The sequence below is a fragment of the Taeniopygia guttata genome, chromosome 1, assembly GCF_048771995.1.
Source record: "Taeniopygia guttata chromosome 1, bTaeGut7.mat, whole genome shotgun sequence".
NCBI classification, from domain to species: Eukaryota; Metazoa; Chordata; class Aves; order Passeriformes; family Estrildidae; genus Taeniopygia; species Taeniopygia guttata.
In genome coordinates, this window is record NC_133024.1 from 14,621,635 (window position 1) to 14,638,037 (window position 16,403).

Genomic DNA, 16,403 nt, shown 5'->3' on the forward strand with positions numbered 1-16,403 from the left:
GAGGGTTTTTGGACTGGCCCTGACCCAAGCAGGGCAGTCAGCCAGAGCTATAGCAGCACCACTAGGGTCTGTCAGAGAAAAATGACAGCCAAGGATGTTGCTTGAGCCTGGTGTTATGAAAGCAACTAAACTCAGGCTCTGACACACAAGTGCTTTTCAGACTGCCCCTAAGGCAGCAGGCCACACCTTTATCAGCAGCTGGCTGAGCTGAGCCCACGGCAGGTACAAGGCAGTGTTAGAGACGTGACATCTCCCATCATTCACTGTAGCACCCAGGCACTTACTTGCCAGTACCCCCTTGCATTCCCAGACTTAGATTTTTCAGCTTTCTTTCTTAGGACAAAATCCAAGCACGTTCACAAGAATGGTATTAAGGACCCAGGTCATCCCAGGGGATAGGGGAGGCAAGTGAAGCTCATAAAAGCGAATCCAAACTTACCTGTGAGCTGTAAGCTGCTCGAGGCCAAGGACTGCTGTCCCACAAGCACACCACTCCTTCCTGCTGTACCTGTGTGTGCTGGGCACCTGCAGCTGGCAGAGGCGCTGCTGAGGGACCATTTATGGCATTCCTGGAGCTCGGCTGATGGCTCCTGTTGCTCCTTAAGGATTTAGAGCTCGGTGCCACCTCCCAGCTTCCTGCAAGCAGACTCTGCAGAGCACACCTTTCCATCTAGAAAGAAGCCAAAGGTACACACTTTGCTAGCACCTGGCCTGTGCTGCAGCCAGCTCAGACAAAGCATACACCACTCTAAACACAAACTCACCTTGCCAAAGCCTGCCTTGGTCTCCCAAAACCACTGCTGCCTCAAACAACTTCCTGCTGGAAAGCAAGCGTGCTGGTTTTTGGCTGGAATAAGGTTCATTTTCTTCACAGTAGCTAGCATGGGGCAGTATTTTGGATCTGTGCTGGGAGCAGTGCTGATAATGCAGGGATGTTTTCCTTACTGCTGGGCAGAGCTTGCACGGAGCTTTTCTACCTCTCACCCCACCCCAGCAGTGAGTGGGTGGGGGGGCACAAGGAGGTGGGAGGGGACACAGCCAGGACACACTGACCCCAGGGATACCCCAGAGTACACAGTGCCATGCTGGGCATATAAAACTGGCGGAGGAAGAGCAAGGGGGAACATTCAGAATGAAGGTGTTTGTCCTCCCGAGTCACCACTATGCGTGACAGAGCCCTGCTCTCCCAGGGATGGCTGAACACCTGCCTGCCCATGGGAAGCCAGGAATGAATTCTTTTCTTTCCATCTATAGCTTTTGCTTTCCATATGAAGCTGTCTTTATCTCAACACATGTATTTTTCTCACTTTTACCCTTCCAATTCTCTCCTCCATCCCACTGGTAGGGGAGTGAGCAAGTGGCTGTGTGGGGCTTGGCTGCCAGCCTGGATTAAACCATGACAGCAAGTCACCTCCTTGCTGTATGATTTCAGTGTCTTTGCATGGTTGCTGGGGGTAAAAAAACATCCTAAATTCGGCCATTGGCAAAGGAAGCAGGAAGTTTTCTTCCAACACTATTGATTTTCCTCCTGGTACCTTGGAAATGAAAAGCCTCATGAAGAGGTCAAGGAAGGCTCAACATCTAACACCAGGTTTTACAGCAGATATGAAATATACACTCCCAACTGTGACTCCTGTCTTTAACTAATCAAAATAAAACTCTCCCAACAAAAAGGGTGACTTACAGTGGGGTAGAAAACACAATAGACTCAGAAAATAACTATGCTTCCCAATTCATGCCAGAAATGTAGGCAAATATTTAAAACTTTCTGTAAAAATAGGGTCCATGCTTATTTTACAGGGTAAACAGTGCTTGAAACAAGACTGTGAGGTTTACATTTTATACCTGCCACAATAGTGTCTGCATACATGCAGGGAACAAGGAGAGAACTGTCCACAGCTCAAACATCCAGACCCACAGCACAGACATAATCAAAAAGGCTCGCTCTTTATTTTAAACATAAAAAGAAACATTTGACACAGCACTGTTAGAACTATTCGGTACCTGCATTCCAGAATTGTGCCCAAAACTTTATTTTATAACTTTGAAATTAAAACAAAAGAAAAAAATACCTTGCCCTTCTGCTGTATGATGTTCAAGGTTGCCCTGGATCGAAATTCCAAGTGCCTGGAGGAATTTACCAGCTTAACCAGGAGACGTGGCAATGCAAACAGAGGAAGATCAATGTGAGCCCTTAGGATACTTTGACAATACCACAGGTTGCAGCAGGGAGGATATGGATGCTTGTACTGCACCACAGGCAGCTTACTCTTTTGATACTCTGCAGGTTTAATACACAACCAGATGCACACACACCTCCACTCACACAAACCCTGGTCACACACAAAATAATAATAATAATAAAAAACATGAAAAGTTACCTAGAATTTTTTTTCCCTTGGAGAGAAGATTCACACTCTATTTTTAAAAAAGGGGATAATACAAAATTGGCACAAGTAGAAGGAAACCTGGGGGCTAGGTCTAGCCCATCAGCTTCTAGCCTTCCAACTACAGCAAATACAGGGTGGGACGGGATGCAGCATTGCCTTCCAAGGGGCTGTCAGCAGTACAAGCTAGTGGCAAACTTCCTTCACTTGGAGTGACACAGATGGTTTGTTATGGGCCGTGGACGAAGGTCAGCATTAGATAAGGACATAGGGACCTTGCACTAGAGAAGAAGGGAGCCCTGACCAAAATAACCCTGAGTTTTTTCCAGCAGGGAGGAAGTGTGCTGTATTGTGTGTTTGGGAAGAGCTGGCGGTTTCCTGCTCATCTATTCCCTAATTATTGCATTACAGTCATGATCCTCCCCCTAAAACTTAACCAAGGGCATAGATAAACAAGGAGTCTGTCTGCCAGGACAAAAAGTGACTGATGCTGTGCTTAGAACTTCACCACCACTTCCACCCCTCCCAAGATGCCCCAATGCCACAAGCCTTCTGAGAAGAAATCTGATGTTAATGCAGGCAAGAAGCTGCTAGATCAGCCAGCATCCCAAACATCAGAATAGTGTTTCATAACATCCCAGGAAAAAGCAAGATTTCACTACAGTAGAGACAGGAGAGGAAGAAAAATTCTTGCTATCAAAGTAGTATCTGAGTGAATCCTTTCCTGAACTCCCTTCCCTTGCTACAGATTTCTGGGCTTTCACAGTGGAGGCTGGAGACTGTTTCTGCTCTGTTCTTTAGGAAAGGCAGCTAAGTCTGCCTGCAACAGAGGCCTTTTCAGAGCTCTTCCAGAAAAAAAAACATCAGGCCAGAAAGAAAACTTGCTATGTACCTTCAGGCCAAAGTCTTTCAGAGGTTCATAGGTCTGGGGGTCCCAGTTCTGGAATACATTAAATGTCTTAACAATTTGCAAGCCCCAACTCTGCAAATTAAGCCCATTTTGAAGATGTTTCATACTTATCTTTCAAAAATCCCTGGACACCTCTCTGCATACAGATGTGACTGCATGCATGTTCACACACAGACACAGAGCAGCCTTCTAGAAAACCCCTTCACATAGGCCTCAGAACAAAGGTCACAATGCAAGACAGGAAAAAAAAAATCCACAATAAGAAAACTTACCACAAAAAACCTTCATAGGCCAGATACCAGACCTGCAGCTCCCCTGAAATATGCAGTGGGATGAGCTATTAGAGAAGTAGATTGTCTAGGACATAACTAATGTCTAATCAGACAACAGCACACCACAGCCACTACCTTCCATGAATGCTCTTCTTTGCCATCTTTTAAAAACCATGGTAAGGATTGAGCCCTGGCCTCATCTCTGCATTTCTCACCCTTCTTGATTCAAGCCAAACCACAGCTGCAACATCAGACTGTGGTGAAGTCCTACTTCCTCGTTGGTTTGTACACAGTATCTTTATTCTGACCATTATTGCTTAGAACACCAGCTGTGCTGGGAAGACAGAACTGCCTGGCAAAGATGCTGCTCTCTCTCAGGAGCCAGGTCAGTGAATTTGGAAGACCAAAGCAGGAGTTCCACACTATAGCACCGAGGAATAGGTCTCAAGCCCATGGGGAAAGCCTCGCTGCAGGCCCACGCTCAAGACCAGGGCCCTTGGAACCTGAAGGATTCTTGCTGCCCTCTTGGGCTTGCTCTTATTCCTACCCTGAGCTGCACTGCAGCTACTGCAGATCTCAGATTCTGCTCACAGGTTCGAGGGTTACCAGTGAGAGACTGGCAGAAGCAGCACTGAAGTCTGGTCTGTGCATTTGGTAATACATAATTTACAAGTCTCTAAACATGATCAGTTGGCCAACTGCAGATGAAGATCCATCTCTCACTATTTTCATAAATCACCCCATCACTTGGGGAGCAAGGTCTCCAACCTCCCTGCTGAGGCCAGCAGAAGGCTGAGCCTTGTCCCTAGATACCAAGTGCCCCCCTGCCACAAGCAGAACAGGGTCTCAGGCACAATGTGAGCAGCTGTAGTGGGGAGAAGAGAAGGTGGAAGGGTGGGGGAGAAGGTGTCCATAGGCAGACATCCATTAAATACTTGTCTGAGGACTGACTCTTCGGGGTTGCCAAGTTAGTCCCTACTCACCACAGCTAAGAGATTTGAGCACTGAAAAGAAAAGGTTCAAAAAAAGTGCTTCAAAGACCTCCACCAGGTAAGTTGCGTGTCAGGATTAACTGCAATCTCTTGGAGAGCCAGGGAAGAGAAGGCATGCTGACAACCATAAAACAATCCTTTGCTGGAACAGTCTCATGATGGCTCTAGCACAGGAACCTTCCCCAGCCTTCAACTCAACACAGAGAAGTTTCGGAGGTACTGAAGTGGAAAGAGAAAGGGAAGAGGATGGTGTTATGGGGATAGAGGGGAAAGGTAGATTGGTTAATACAGTGAAAGTCTTAACACTTTCTTTTTACCAGCCTCTTTCCCATTCAACATCCTGCCCACCTTGTTTTCATCCAGGGACATCTTTCCAAAACCACAAGGGGGGGAGATAAAACCAATGAACAAACAAACAAAACATGAATGAATTTTTGTCACAGGGCCCTGCTGAAAGAAGGCTCAACAGTTTGCACATTAGAAGGACATGATCCCTATGCAGAAAGTGCTGCTGGAAAAGGAGAACTCCCAAGTTGCTAAATATGGCCTGATTGTTCTCAGGACATGACGTGTAACAAGGAGAAGCTTGAGGTCCAGGCTGAAATCAGAGAGCAAACACACTGTTTGTCTGGGCCTGTGAGCAAGTGTCTCAGCACAATCCAAGAGCCCTGTGAGTCTCTCCCGAAATGCAAGTGTGTCCAGCTCAGCGCTCAGTCCATCTCCATCGACATTAGCCGGCGACGCTCTCGTCTCGTTTCCTGCACTTCCTTCTTGCAGCACCAACGGGAGCTACAGTAGCCAATGAGGCAGGATAGGAGTCCAATGGCAGTGGCCAGACCGATGCCAATCAACAAGGGGTACTTGAAAGCATTCAGAACTGAAAAAGGAAGGCAGAGTCATTAGATGTCACTGAGAAATTTAGACATCCCCTTTTATTTCTTCTTGCCTGAGAAAGGAGAAAATTCCACATTATTCAGTCAGGGCAGATTAATTATTTCAGAAAGAAATTACACTAATTTTCCTCCTTGATTTTCATCTTCCCATGTTTGAAAAATTGGTCTTTTAGTCTCTCCCTTTCCTCTTCACCCTAATTCTTCCTCTATAATTTCAAAGCCTTGCAGAGGCTGGAAGCACCAGAAGAGCTTTGAAGTGAGACAGCAAAGTGGAGTTTATTTCAAGAGTTATCCTCTCACACATTTCTCCAAACAAAATATTGAATTGTTTCCCCATCAGAGGGAGAGTGTGGCTGCATTCTTTGTAATACATTTCCAAAAAGCAAGGAGTGGACTCCTTTGTGCTTTGAATTATTAGAATTACTATATATTTACCCTATCTAATCAACCTTCAAAGCTGGTGCCTAAACAAAAAAATTGATTCTGAAGTACCTACTGCTCAGTTAAAAGGCAGTAAGAACTGAAAAGGATTTGGAAAGTACAGTTATAATAGTTATCAGTGCAGTGGGGAGAACAAAAGCTTCTTGTTCATTTCAAGTTCATAGAACTTCCAAAAATGACCTCTCCTGGAACTATCAAGAAAGCAACTAGTTCAAAACCTCTCCTGTATTCATTTTACTCCTTAGTTGAATTCTGAATGCAGTATCTAGTGTGCAACTTCCTGCTCATTAAGTTTAGCAACACTTGCAACTCTGGGTGGAAAGCAGACAAGGCATAAAGTGCAAGGAGCAACATGTCTTGTCATTAGAGAGGGAGGAAGTAGTCAGAGCTCAGATTTTTCTCAGCTTTGACACTAACCACAATGTGACTAATTCACACACCCCATCTACAAACCAAGGCTTCCTCCAGCAGGCAGCAGAAGGGTTAACACTTTGAGAGAATACTGTGCCCTTGACTGGAAGATGCCTCAGCTATGGCAAACATCACCAAGAGGAGATCAGGAAAGAAAATGCTCCAATCTTAAATCTAGCAATTGTTTAGGCAGAACAGATTCTTCTCCTCTGAAGACTCTTGAATCATAAACTGCTAACCATAAAAAAAGATGACAAAATCTAATGAGATTACCAGAGGCACCTTTAAAAGTAGCTATGGGGAATGTTTGCCACAAAAAGTCATAATAAGGTGTTAAAACCTAAATTGAGTAACACATGTCTCAGTCTCTCACCATCCATTTTCACAGACAGAAAGATGGGTTTGGCTTTGATGTCAGGCTCCCACTGCCACACGCCCGTGGCGGATCGCACCCACGGGGTCACTACGCAGTAGTAGTTCCCAAAGTCATGGTCCTCGCAGCCGTGCACGCGGAGCCGGAATTCCAGGGGGCTGATCCTCTCCAGGCTGAGATCACTGCTCCCATTCCTCCTGCTCTGTGTCACAATCCCCCTCCGGTCCAGCGAGGCCAGCAGGATGGGCTCTCTGTCCAGGGCAAAGGAGCGCACAGCAAACCAGGAGACATCAAAGGACATATCATCTGCGTTTGTGGACAAAGAAGAATTCAGATGTGTTAGTGAGTCCTGAAAAGCATTCATAGTGCCATTTCTCAGCAGAAAGGTTAATCTGTAAGCAGCACAGCCAGCACTGGTCAGGCAGCAGGGAAAAAAAAAAGAAAACAGAAAGAAAGAGTCCCCTGAACATGTCCTTTCTAGGAAGAGTCAAGCAGTGAACTGCAATGAAATGCATTGACAGGAAGAATGGAGTTGTACAGAAAGGGTGACTTACCACAGGGATGACACAGAATTGATTTCTTGCCTTTCTGCCTGCAATTCTGAAATTTGTATTTAACTCTGATCTTAGTTTTTACCAAGCAAGCTTAGTATCATACGAAGTTCTATGGTTATGCTTCACCTATAGTGAAAGGGAGTGGGAGTGCTATATATTTGCTAGCAGAGAATGATTTGCAGTCACTGTCTTCATGAGAGCCTACACAACCACCAGATCAGAAGGCTCTATCCTGAAGGCCCCTTCCTTACATTTAGTGTTTGCCTAAATGAACACAGATTCTGCACAGTACACAAAAAATTACCTGCAACAATACAAAACATTCAGGAGCAAAGCCTGACCGTGCTGCTTTTATATATTTTTCCCAGAGTTGTGGGTTACTGTGACATATCAGACATGATGCCTTGTACAAGGTTCACCACCCAAAGACACAGTCTATAATATGGATTTGTAAGAACTTACACTTTTAACACAGCTGACAGGTAGTCAGAGTCTGCCAGCACATCTAGCTCACTGTGTGCTCATGCAAGGTCCTATCGATCTCATTAGCAGATCTCAGTCTTAAGCCTATTAGGCAGATGTAGCTGAGTATCTATTTTCAAAATCACCGCTATTCTTTGCTATCATGAGCCCAGCAACACCTGTCAGAGTCTGAAGCCTGGCATGACCCACAGCACAGACAAGACAGCCTGCTCACCTGTTTCCTCACAGGTCTTCCTTCCTGGCACATCAGCAAACCAATGGGCCCAAGGTGGAAACAGAAGTTACTATTTCTGCCCTGAGTTTGGAGTACTGGTACAGTGTGTCCACACCTAAGGCAGTCCCAGTGATTCTTGGCAACGTATCAAAACTCCATTTTCTACTACTGAGAGCTCTGAAAAATACACTAGCAATCTGAAATTTGAAACTGATCTTTTGGCTAACTGAGTTTGCTTTTCTCCTAAACTTTCACATTTGACCTCCAGGCTAATGGAATAACTGAAGTCCTAAGCCTGCTGTCATACTGAAATTGTTTACAGATACAAGTGAAGATGATTTTTAAGTCCATCAGGCAAGCTAGCACTTTGGAAAAGAAGGGAACCTCCATATTGTAAAGTAAAGGGAAGTAAAGGGACAGCCTGAGCTCTTTTACTTGAAGTATATTATCAGCTGGCCACGTGGGACATTCCTCCTTACTGCAGGAAAAAAAACCCAGACAAACCAGTATTTGGGGTATAATTAACTCCTTCCTATGGTGCACTGGTTTTACGCACATCTACAGAAACAAAACAAAAATATGAGAAAGCACATGTTCCTACCAGAGACAGTGTCTGACCAAACCAGCCAGTTTGCTGCCCTGCCTGCCACAGCCTGGTGTTCTGGGCAATGCACAGAACCTCGGGACAGCACCTGGCCTGCTCTGCAGCCCTACAGCAGGAGCAAGTGTCCCAGCCCTACATGGGGTTCAGCACAGGTCACATGGACCAGCAGCCCTCTGACAAATCCCTCTTGCCTCTCATCCTGCAAATGCTACTATGAGTTACTTGGCAAAGCACTCAGACCACTTCCCTTGAAAGCTAATAAAAATTACCATAAACACATGTTCAGTCAAAGAGACCAAACTCTGACCTCTGCTTTGTGCACTCATCCAAGTGTCTATGGGAAACAGGGCCTCTGCTGGAGAGAGCTCTGTTTACAGAGCCACTCTTCATCCCTGCTGCCTGTTTATGCCAAATACGGTAATAGCACTGATCCACAGGCAGTCACGTTGGGAATGACCAATTCCTTCCAAAGATCCAAGGCTGACATTTGCTCTTGTGTTTCCAGATTTGCTCTTGTGTTTCCAGGTGCTGTAGGAGCATGTGGACACCTTTCAGGCTAAGTCAAATTATACTTAACACACCACTGACCTTGCTGGAAAGGGATTAAGCAAAACATTTAGATATTAATATTAATAATAATATTAATAATAATAATAATCTAGTCTTCAGATCCTCAGGCAGCTTTGAAGAACTCCTTTTGCATCTCAGATAATTTGAGGTTCCCTTCCTTCACATGAGTACAGGCACTTGCTGTCATTTTGAAATATTTGAATCTATCTTCTCTAATTACAACATGGGACAACATTATTATGCCAACATATTTTATTAGCCAGTATACAGTTTGCAATTAGTGACTCACTACAGACAGTCAGAGGGAGGATTTGGCTCCAAGCACTCTGTCACTATCCTCCTTGAAATAGCTTAATACAGCAAAGTCATCTGATTCATTTCTATATAACTCTGGATTTCATGCAATAAAAACACAGGCAAATTTAGCAAAGCCAGGACATAAATCAGATGCTCTCTAAATATCAGAGATGAACATGCCTAGCAGCTCCCAAGTGCTAATAAATATGTAGATTCACTGACATAAAACAGGTCACACACTAGGCATCTGCCCCATTACACATACCTTGCACTGATGTTGATGAGTCACTCTCAGTTTTTGACCCAAATCTACAAAAATTCCACTTCAAGAACCACACTCACACTCAAAGGTTTCTTTCTCTGGTTCTTTCTGTGCCACTGTCAGTAGTGTGGGACACCTGGCCAAGGTGCCCCACAGTGAAGTGTAACATCCCAGTGCCCACAGGGGCATCAAGGACCTCAGTGCCACCAGGACATGCAACCCTAAAGGCCAGCACTGGGAGCTGGCCACTTCAGAGCCCTGCGAGCAGACTTAACAGTGGTGCTGTGCTTCCTCCCCTCCTCAGCCAGTGAGGATCATCAACATGTAAAGCACATCTTTATGCACATTTCGATTTGACACACAGGGCTAAGCTGTCTGGGTCTTAGCTACTTCCCTGACCAATCACTCCTCAAAAGAGGGAATCCTATTTCTAGACCAGCTTCTTAGGAACCATACACTTCCACTGCTTAGAATGGAGCTCTCTCAGCATCCTGTTACAGTGTTGAATCACAATTTTGAGACCCTTTTTGTTTACTACATTTAAATGAGGTTGAATAGGGCTTCCTAGAGAGCTGAGCAAACCACTTCAAGCCATATAAGGGGTAAACAAGCTGGTTTTGTTAAATTCTCCAGAGTGCCCATTGGGTCTGGCTGGAGCAGATTAAAAAAAAACCCACATCTCCTTTCAGACACAGTAGTAATACTTTTAAATCCCTAAGCACACAGCCCAAGAATGGGTGATCTGGGAAGTCTAGAGAGATCATTTGTGAAAATGTGTATTCAACAGAAGTATCAGAAGCAGCTTTTATATCTTCAGGGCACAGAAGAACTACTATTCCCCACTGACACACACACATATTCCCTTCGTATCAATTCAAAAACACCAACCACAGCTGCCAAAGCAAAGGAGCACTTCTTTAGATGGAGCAGTTGCTGCCATGTACTGGGCTTAGTAACACACACTCGATTTCAGCAGGGTCTCAAAGAAGCAGAGGAAATTAAAGCATGTAGCAGTCATGCCAAAATCTTTTCTACCCTTTTGAAAATTTCCCACAGGGTGGATACACACAAACACACACTGAAAGCATTGTGAGCTGCCTCTACCAGAAAAAGGTTCAAACCATAAGTGATGCCTCTAGAAAAAAAAAAAAAAAAAAAAAAAAAGGATCAATCTAACTAGCAAATGGCACTGACAAAGATAACTGGTCATTTAGCTTTTCTTCAGCTCCTTGGAAGCACTTTATTTTTCTAATTGTGCATACAAAGAGGGAGAAGAGGTGGCACCTGACACCAATGTACTACAGGAGGCATACATACATACATACTAATCCACATGCATACCTGCAAAGTTGAGTGTCTATGTGCACAAGAGCAGAGCTGGCTGGCATACCAAATATATTCAAAGGATGTGCATCTAACAGGACATCTTAGGAAACATCCTGCTCCTCCTCTGCTCACAGGGGATCCCACACCACAACCCTGCAGCAGGTTTGACGCGAGAAGTACAGATGGCCTTGAAAGCCACCACGCCCCTCAGAAGGGAGTCAAGTGCATTTGCTCTTTTCTCCTTTCTCATCACATTCCCAAATGGAAGAACCATGTCTGTACTGTAGTCATCTGTTTTCTTCCAGAAGATACTGATAACTCTTGCCTTGTTTGTCTAAATGCCAGGTGTAGGCTTTCCCTAACAGCGTGCCTCATGTCCCCAGTGGGATGAGACAGCCCCCGTTATTTTCACAGTCTGTCTAACATTTGGCACTAATTTAAAAAGCAAGTCCTCCATTCTGGTTGTGAATTAAACTGTGATACTGACACAGCATAAAGACAGATCAGAGATGGGACACAGAGGAATAAGGTTACCAGTGAGGAACTACATGTTTGCTACCATACAAGCCCTTAAGCCCTTCCTCTAGCCAGCTCCATTAGCCCCCTCCAGCTCCCAAGGCCAAGAAGGCAGATGGATGAGGGAAGTCTGCACACCCTGCATTAATTCCAGCTGTTCCCTGCAGCTCTTCTGCCAGTCTCATCCAGAAGACCAGCAAGGACTGTGTTTCATCACACAGCATGACTTTGTTAGGCCCCAAATCCTGCTCATCCTGCAACTGGAGGCTCAGAGCATGGACTGAAAAGCCCTCTCAAAGCCTGCCACGATGTCACATTTTATTCTACTTTAGGTTTACTTGTCTGTGCCTCATCTGCCCCATTACAGACTGAAAAAGAAAAAAAAAACAAGCTAACTACCAACATGAAAGAAACAAGATAAAAAACCACCACAGAGGTCTGCCATGTCCAAGATGACATTACCCAGTTATGGAACAGATTACAGTGCTGACATTTAAGACTCTGCTCTGATTGCCCATGACTGCTGGAAACAGCATCATCTCCAGCTCCAGGGATAATCTATCAATTCAACAGACACCCACAAACCCTTGTGAAGTTGCCAAGTTAAAACTTAACTGTGCTGTGAAGAGCAGCTCCTCAAAAGGCAACACTTTTTACTTCAACCTTTTTGATTATCCTTATACTGTCCGTGTTCCTCAAGGTACCAAATACAAACAAACCCACCCCAAACCCAGCTGCAGTGAAGCACTGACAGGAGAGCCCCACTGCTACTAAGTGGCCTCTTTCCACAGCATGGGTAAGGCTGGAAGGGACCACTGGAGGTCATCTGGTCCAACCTCCCTGCTCAAGGGTTATCCTCGAGCACATGACACAGAATTTTGTCCAGAGGACTTTCGAATCTCTTCAGAGAAGGAGCCTCCACAACATCTCTGGGCAACCTGTTCCAGTGTGTAGTAGCCCTCACAGTAAAGAAGTTCCTCCTCATATTCAGGTGGAACTTGTGTTCCAATTTTCAAGTTGTAAGTGAGTCAGGGATGCTGAAGCCTCTTTCACAAGGCAAGCTTATTTAGACTGTCGAGCACCAGCAGAAGCAGCAGCTGCTCCCTGTCAGCAATTATTGCTTTGGAAAGGAAGGCAGATGCTCTGGGTACTGCCTCACAACGATACCTGTAAGAGTTTGAGCACACCTCAACGTGGAAGAGGCTTCCTGCTGAGCAGAAGCCACAGGACAGGCTGAGGTGGATGCACAGGCACACGCTGCTGCTTGCTGTGCCCAATATCCCAGGCTACGAGTCTTTTGACAGCAATAAAGTTTACTCAAGCTTTTCCTCCCTACCAAGCATTTCAATAATACAATCTACAGACTTCTATCATTTTTTCGCAGGCAGCACACGACTGTAATCTAGCAAATTGCTTCCCTGCCATGCTCAGATTTAATGTAAAACAGACATCTTGTAATTTCAAAGTGATGGGCCTTTACTAAGCCTGGTACCTCATCTCATCAGCCACTACATCATAAGTAATATTTTCTGCACAGCACCTCTTTTGTAGTGGTTTATGTGTAGGCTTTTAAGTTTGGCATAAATCATGACAACTTTATATTTAGATATATTCACATATATTTATATTTACATATATATTAGTAGATTTATTTTAAAGAGATGCTTATATCCATATATATAACGATTCAACTCACTCCAAAGCCAAATTTTGGGTATAAGAAAGAGAGTTACTCTCACAGCATTTTGATGAAAAGCAGCTCAGACAATGCTTGGCAAGCAGCTAGGTTTTGGGCAATTCTCTGAACTTTTTAGCTCTCCATAATAATTTGCTTTTGTGTCTGCTACCCTCTCAGAGGAACTAGGTACTGTATTTCTTTCTTCCACTTAAAAAAGGATGCTCAACTCTGAAGGCAATGAACATTCATTTTGGCATTTAGGCTGCAGCAGTCAATTATTATGATTTTTAGATTTACCTTAGCCCTTAAATTCACTCTGAAGTGAGAAGCTGACTGGCCAGGTGTCTAAGATTTCTTTACAGATGACTATTTTCTTCTAAATGGTTTAGCCAATAGACCTCCTTTCCATTTAAAGGGAGTAGGAATGGTTTTCATGGTCCATCTGATGGTTGTAGGTTGAGATTACCTGCAGTGGGGTCAGTTGATGAGGACAGCAGAGGGGGCATTTGATGGTAAGAACATTTTTCCTCTCTCCCCTCAGGAGGTAAAATGAAAAAAAAAAACTTGCTTTAAATTGAGGTGTGTAAAAGCAAGCACACTGTCCTGTTTTCATCTGGTTCTACAGAATTGTTGGTTCTCAACTCTCCAGCCTCACTCAAAGGACACAGGGTTTTAACGTCTGAAGGCAAATGAGTTACAGGTGAAAGAACTTTGCTGAAATACCTGGCTCAAGTGGCATTCCTTCCATTGTGACGATACACAGCAAATCTGCCACCTCACCCTGGTAAATCGTTGGGCTGTCAGAATGCACCGAGACATTGAACACAGGACCTAGAAAAGAGTAACCACAATTATTCATGATGGGCTTTACTTCACTGTCCAACACCTATTTTGCACATTTTTGAAGTATTCTCTCCTAGTTTGTGGAGACAGATCTCTGAAGTAGGGGTAAGCAGCCATTTAAGTTTTCTGTAAAATTGTTCTTAATTTTTAGCCATTTAATCCTGTACTAAGACAAAGTACCCAAACCATCAGAGCTTTCACCCAATACAGAGGCTGCTCCCCAAATCTGCCTTCTACTCTCCAGTACAAAAGGAGCTGGTCTTTCACTGGTGACTCCTTTAAGAGCATGGGAGTTCAGATCTTCAGGCTAAGCCAGAATGGATCTTTTTGTTGAGGCTGTCAACAGCAATTCAAGTTAAAGCAAAACAGTATCCCAATAATACCAATGGTTCTACACTGGGACAGACAATACAAGTAGTGCATCTGATAATACTTTTCCGAGGGTTTTCCTTCAGGCTCTGCCACAGATAGCTTTTTCTGCAGATGTCTCAAAGCCCAAGGGTACAGTAACTCCTTCAGCTGCAAAGTGGTGACGGTATCAATGAAAACCATTAGGCTGTTTTGAAATACTCAAGATACCATGACAACACTGTGATGTTTTAAAACACTTCTGACATACATAGGTTAAAAAAACGAAACTGAATTTTGACAACAGCTGCATCTCTAGCACAAAGTAACAAAATCACAACTCCTCAGATATGCCAGCATTGTTAATGCTCTCTATTTCACAGGGCAGAAAATGAAGAATGTACCAAAATACCCCTGTGATTTCTCTTACTAATCAAGGTGAAGGAGATGAGTAGAAGGAAAGCTGATCCCAACAGTGACCTCCAGGATGACTTTGGGAGAAAGAGACAAGGAATCCAAGAAAAAACTTGGGACTCAGATAAAGAACTAACCCTTTTTTACACTCCTTAGACTCCCATTATTACCTGGCTCACCTACTTCTGGCACAGTAGCAGCAACAACAAGCAGAGAAAGTGGCTTGGGAGGAAAGAAAAAGCTGTTTATTTGCTCTCCTCCACTCTTACCTGCTACTCTTTTAGTACAAGAACCTAACATTTCAAATCCACTGAAGACCAGTGGCAAACAATGCTTTTAATGAAGAACACATGAGGAAGTAATCTAAAACACCCACTTGTGTTTTGCCCTCTCAGCAGGTTTCTACATTGATAGCTCACCTCATGGCACACACTTACCACATCATTCCCAAACTGAGGTTCTGGAAAGCAACTTGGATGTATCATGAAGCTAGACCTATAATTTTTGGTGCAACTTTTCTAGACTATAAGGAAAACACACACCACGCTAAGAAATTATTTCCAATTACAACACAATAACTACTTCTCCAGTTTTCCAAAATCCCCACTTCCCCAGTTTCCACCAGCTCTCTCCTCTGTCCCAGAAGCAGTTGTACTTTTGTACACAAGGGCAGTATGCAGACATAAAATCTGAGAGTTTGACACCCATTTTGACACTAGAAGATCTTTCTTAAAATTAACACTGCAAATTACCCCCCACGCCCCAAACAAGGACAAAAGGGTGGTAGAGATGCAGTACAGGTTATACATAGATTACCAACCAAGACTCCTACACGTTTATGTTAGAACACATTTAAGGAAACAAGAGACCCAGAATATACTGAGATCAGCTGCTCAGGTAGTGACTTCACAAGCAAGCTGCAGCCCTAACTTAAGCTCAGCATGATGGGATCCTTTTCCTAGGGGATTAACAAAGATTAATCCGAATGCTTCCTCAGCATCTGTCTAAACTGGTTTTGTGTGAATTCCATTTTTTTTCTGACATTCACACACACACACACCAAACTATATTCCCCTTGCAGCCTATTTGATTATTTGTTCTCAGATAAATCAAGACATTTTCCATCCTTTTGTTCTGAGTTGGGCAAACAGAACTTCCAGGTCCTAGGGGATTAAAGGCAGCACGGACCAGGGCACTCCAGCCAACTGAAAGCAGAAAAGTCTCAAGCTGTGTGTGAACTGTCCAAGAAAAGAAACAAAGAGACTGTCAAAATCTGCTAGGAACATCCTTGCATTCCCAGCACAGTCCCTCTGCTGCACTGATAGGCACAACAGCACCATAATGATCCTGATACTGTCCACAGCCCAGAGTCTATCCTAAATCTATCCTGATATCACATCAGGAATACAGGACATGCAAACAGGCTGGATGCTGGGAGGGGCTGAGCAAGAGAGATGAACTGTATGATTCCAACTCTGTCAAGCTAAGGATGGGCTACCTTACACCTGCCCTGGCAGGTTAAACAAGGAAAGACAGAGGGCACACAGGATTTTTCAGGCCTTATTTCTAGGCTGAAAGTCCAGGTACCTCCTACATTGAACAGACACTGCCTTCA

The 16,403-nt window shown here is 44.2% G+C and overlaps 1 protein-coding gene across 1 annotated transcript in view; it reads right to left on the reverse strand.

Annotated features, from left to right (window-relative positions):
* Nucleotides 1-1,928: 1,928 nt before the first annotated feature.
* Nucleotides 1,929-16,403, reverse strand: part of PTGFRN (prostaglandin F2 receptor inhibitor) — a 65,900-nt gene continuing 51,425 nt past the window's right edge. The window contains exons 7-9 of the mRNA XM_030263453.4: nt 13,907-14,014; nt 6,680-6,985; nt 1,929-5,438 (exon numbers count right to left, since the gene is read on the reverse strand). Of these exons, the coding sequence (XP_030119313.4) occupies nt 5,272-5,438; nt 6,680-6,985; nt 13,907-14,014 (581 nt within the window). The 3' untranslated portion in view covers nt 1,929-5,271. The remainder of the gene's footprint in view (nt 5,439-6,679; nt 6,986-13,906; nt 14,015-16,403) is intronic.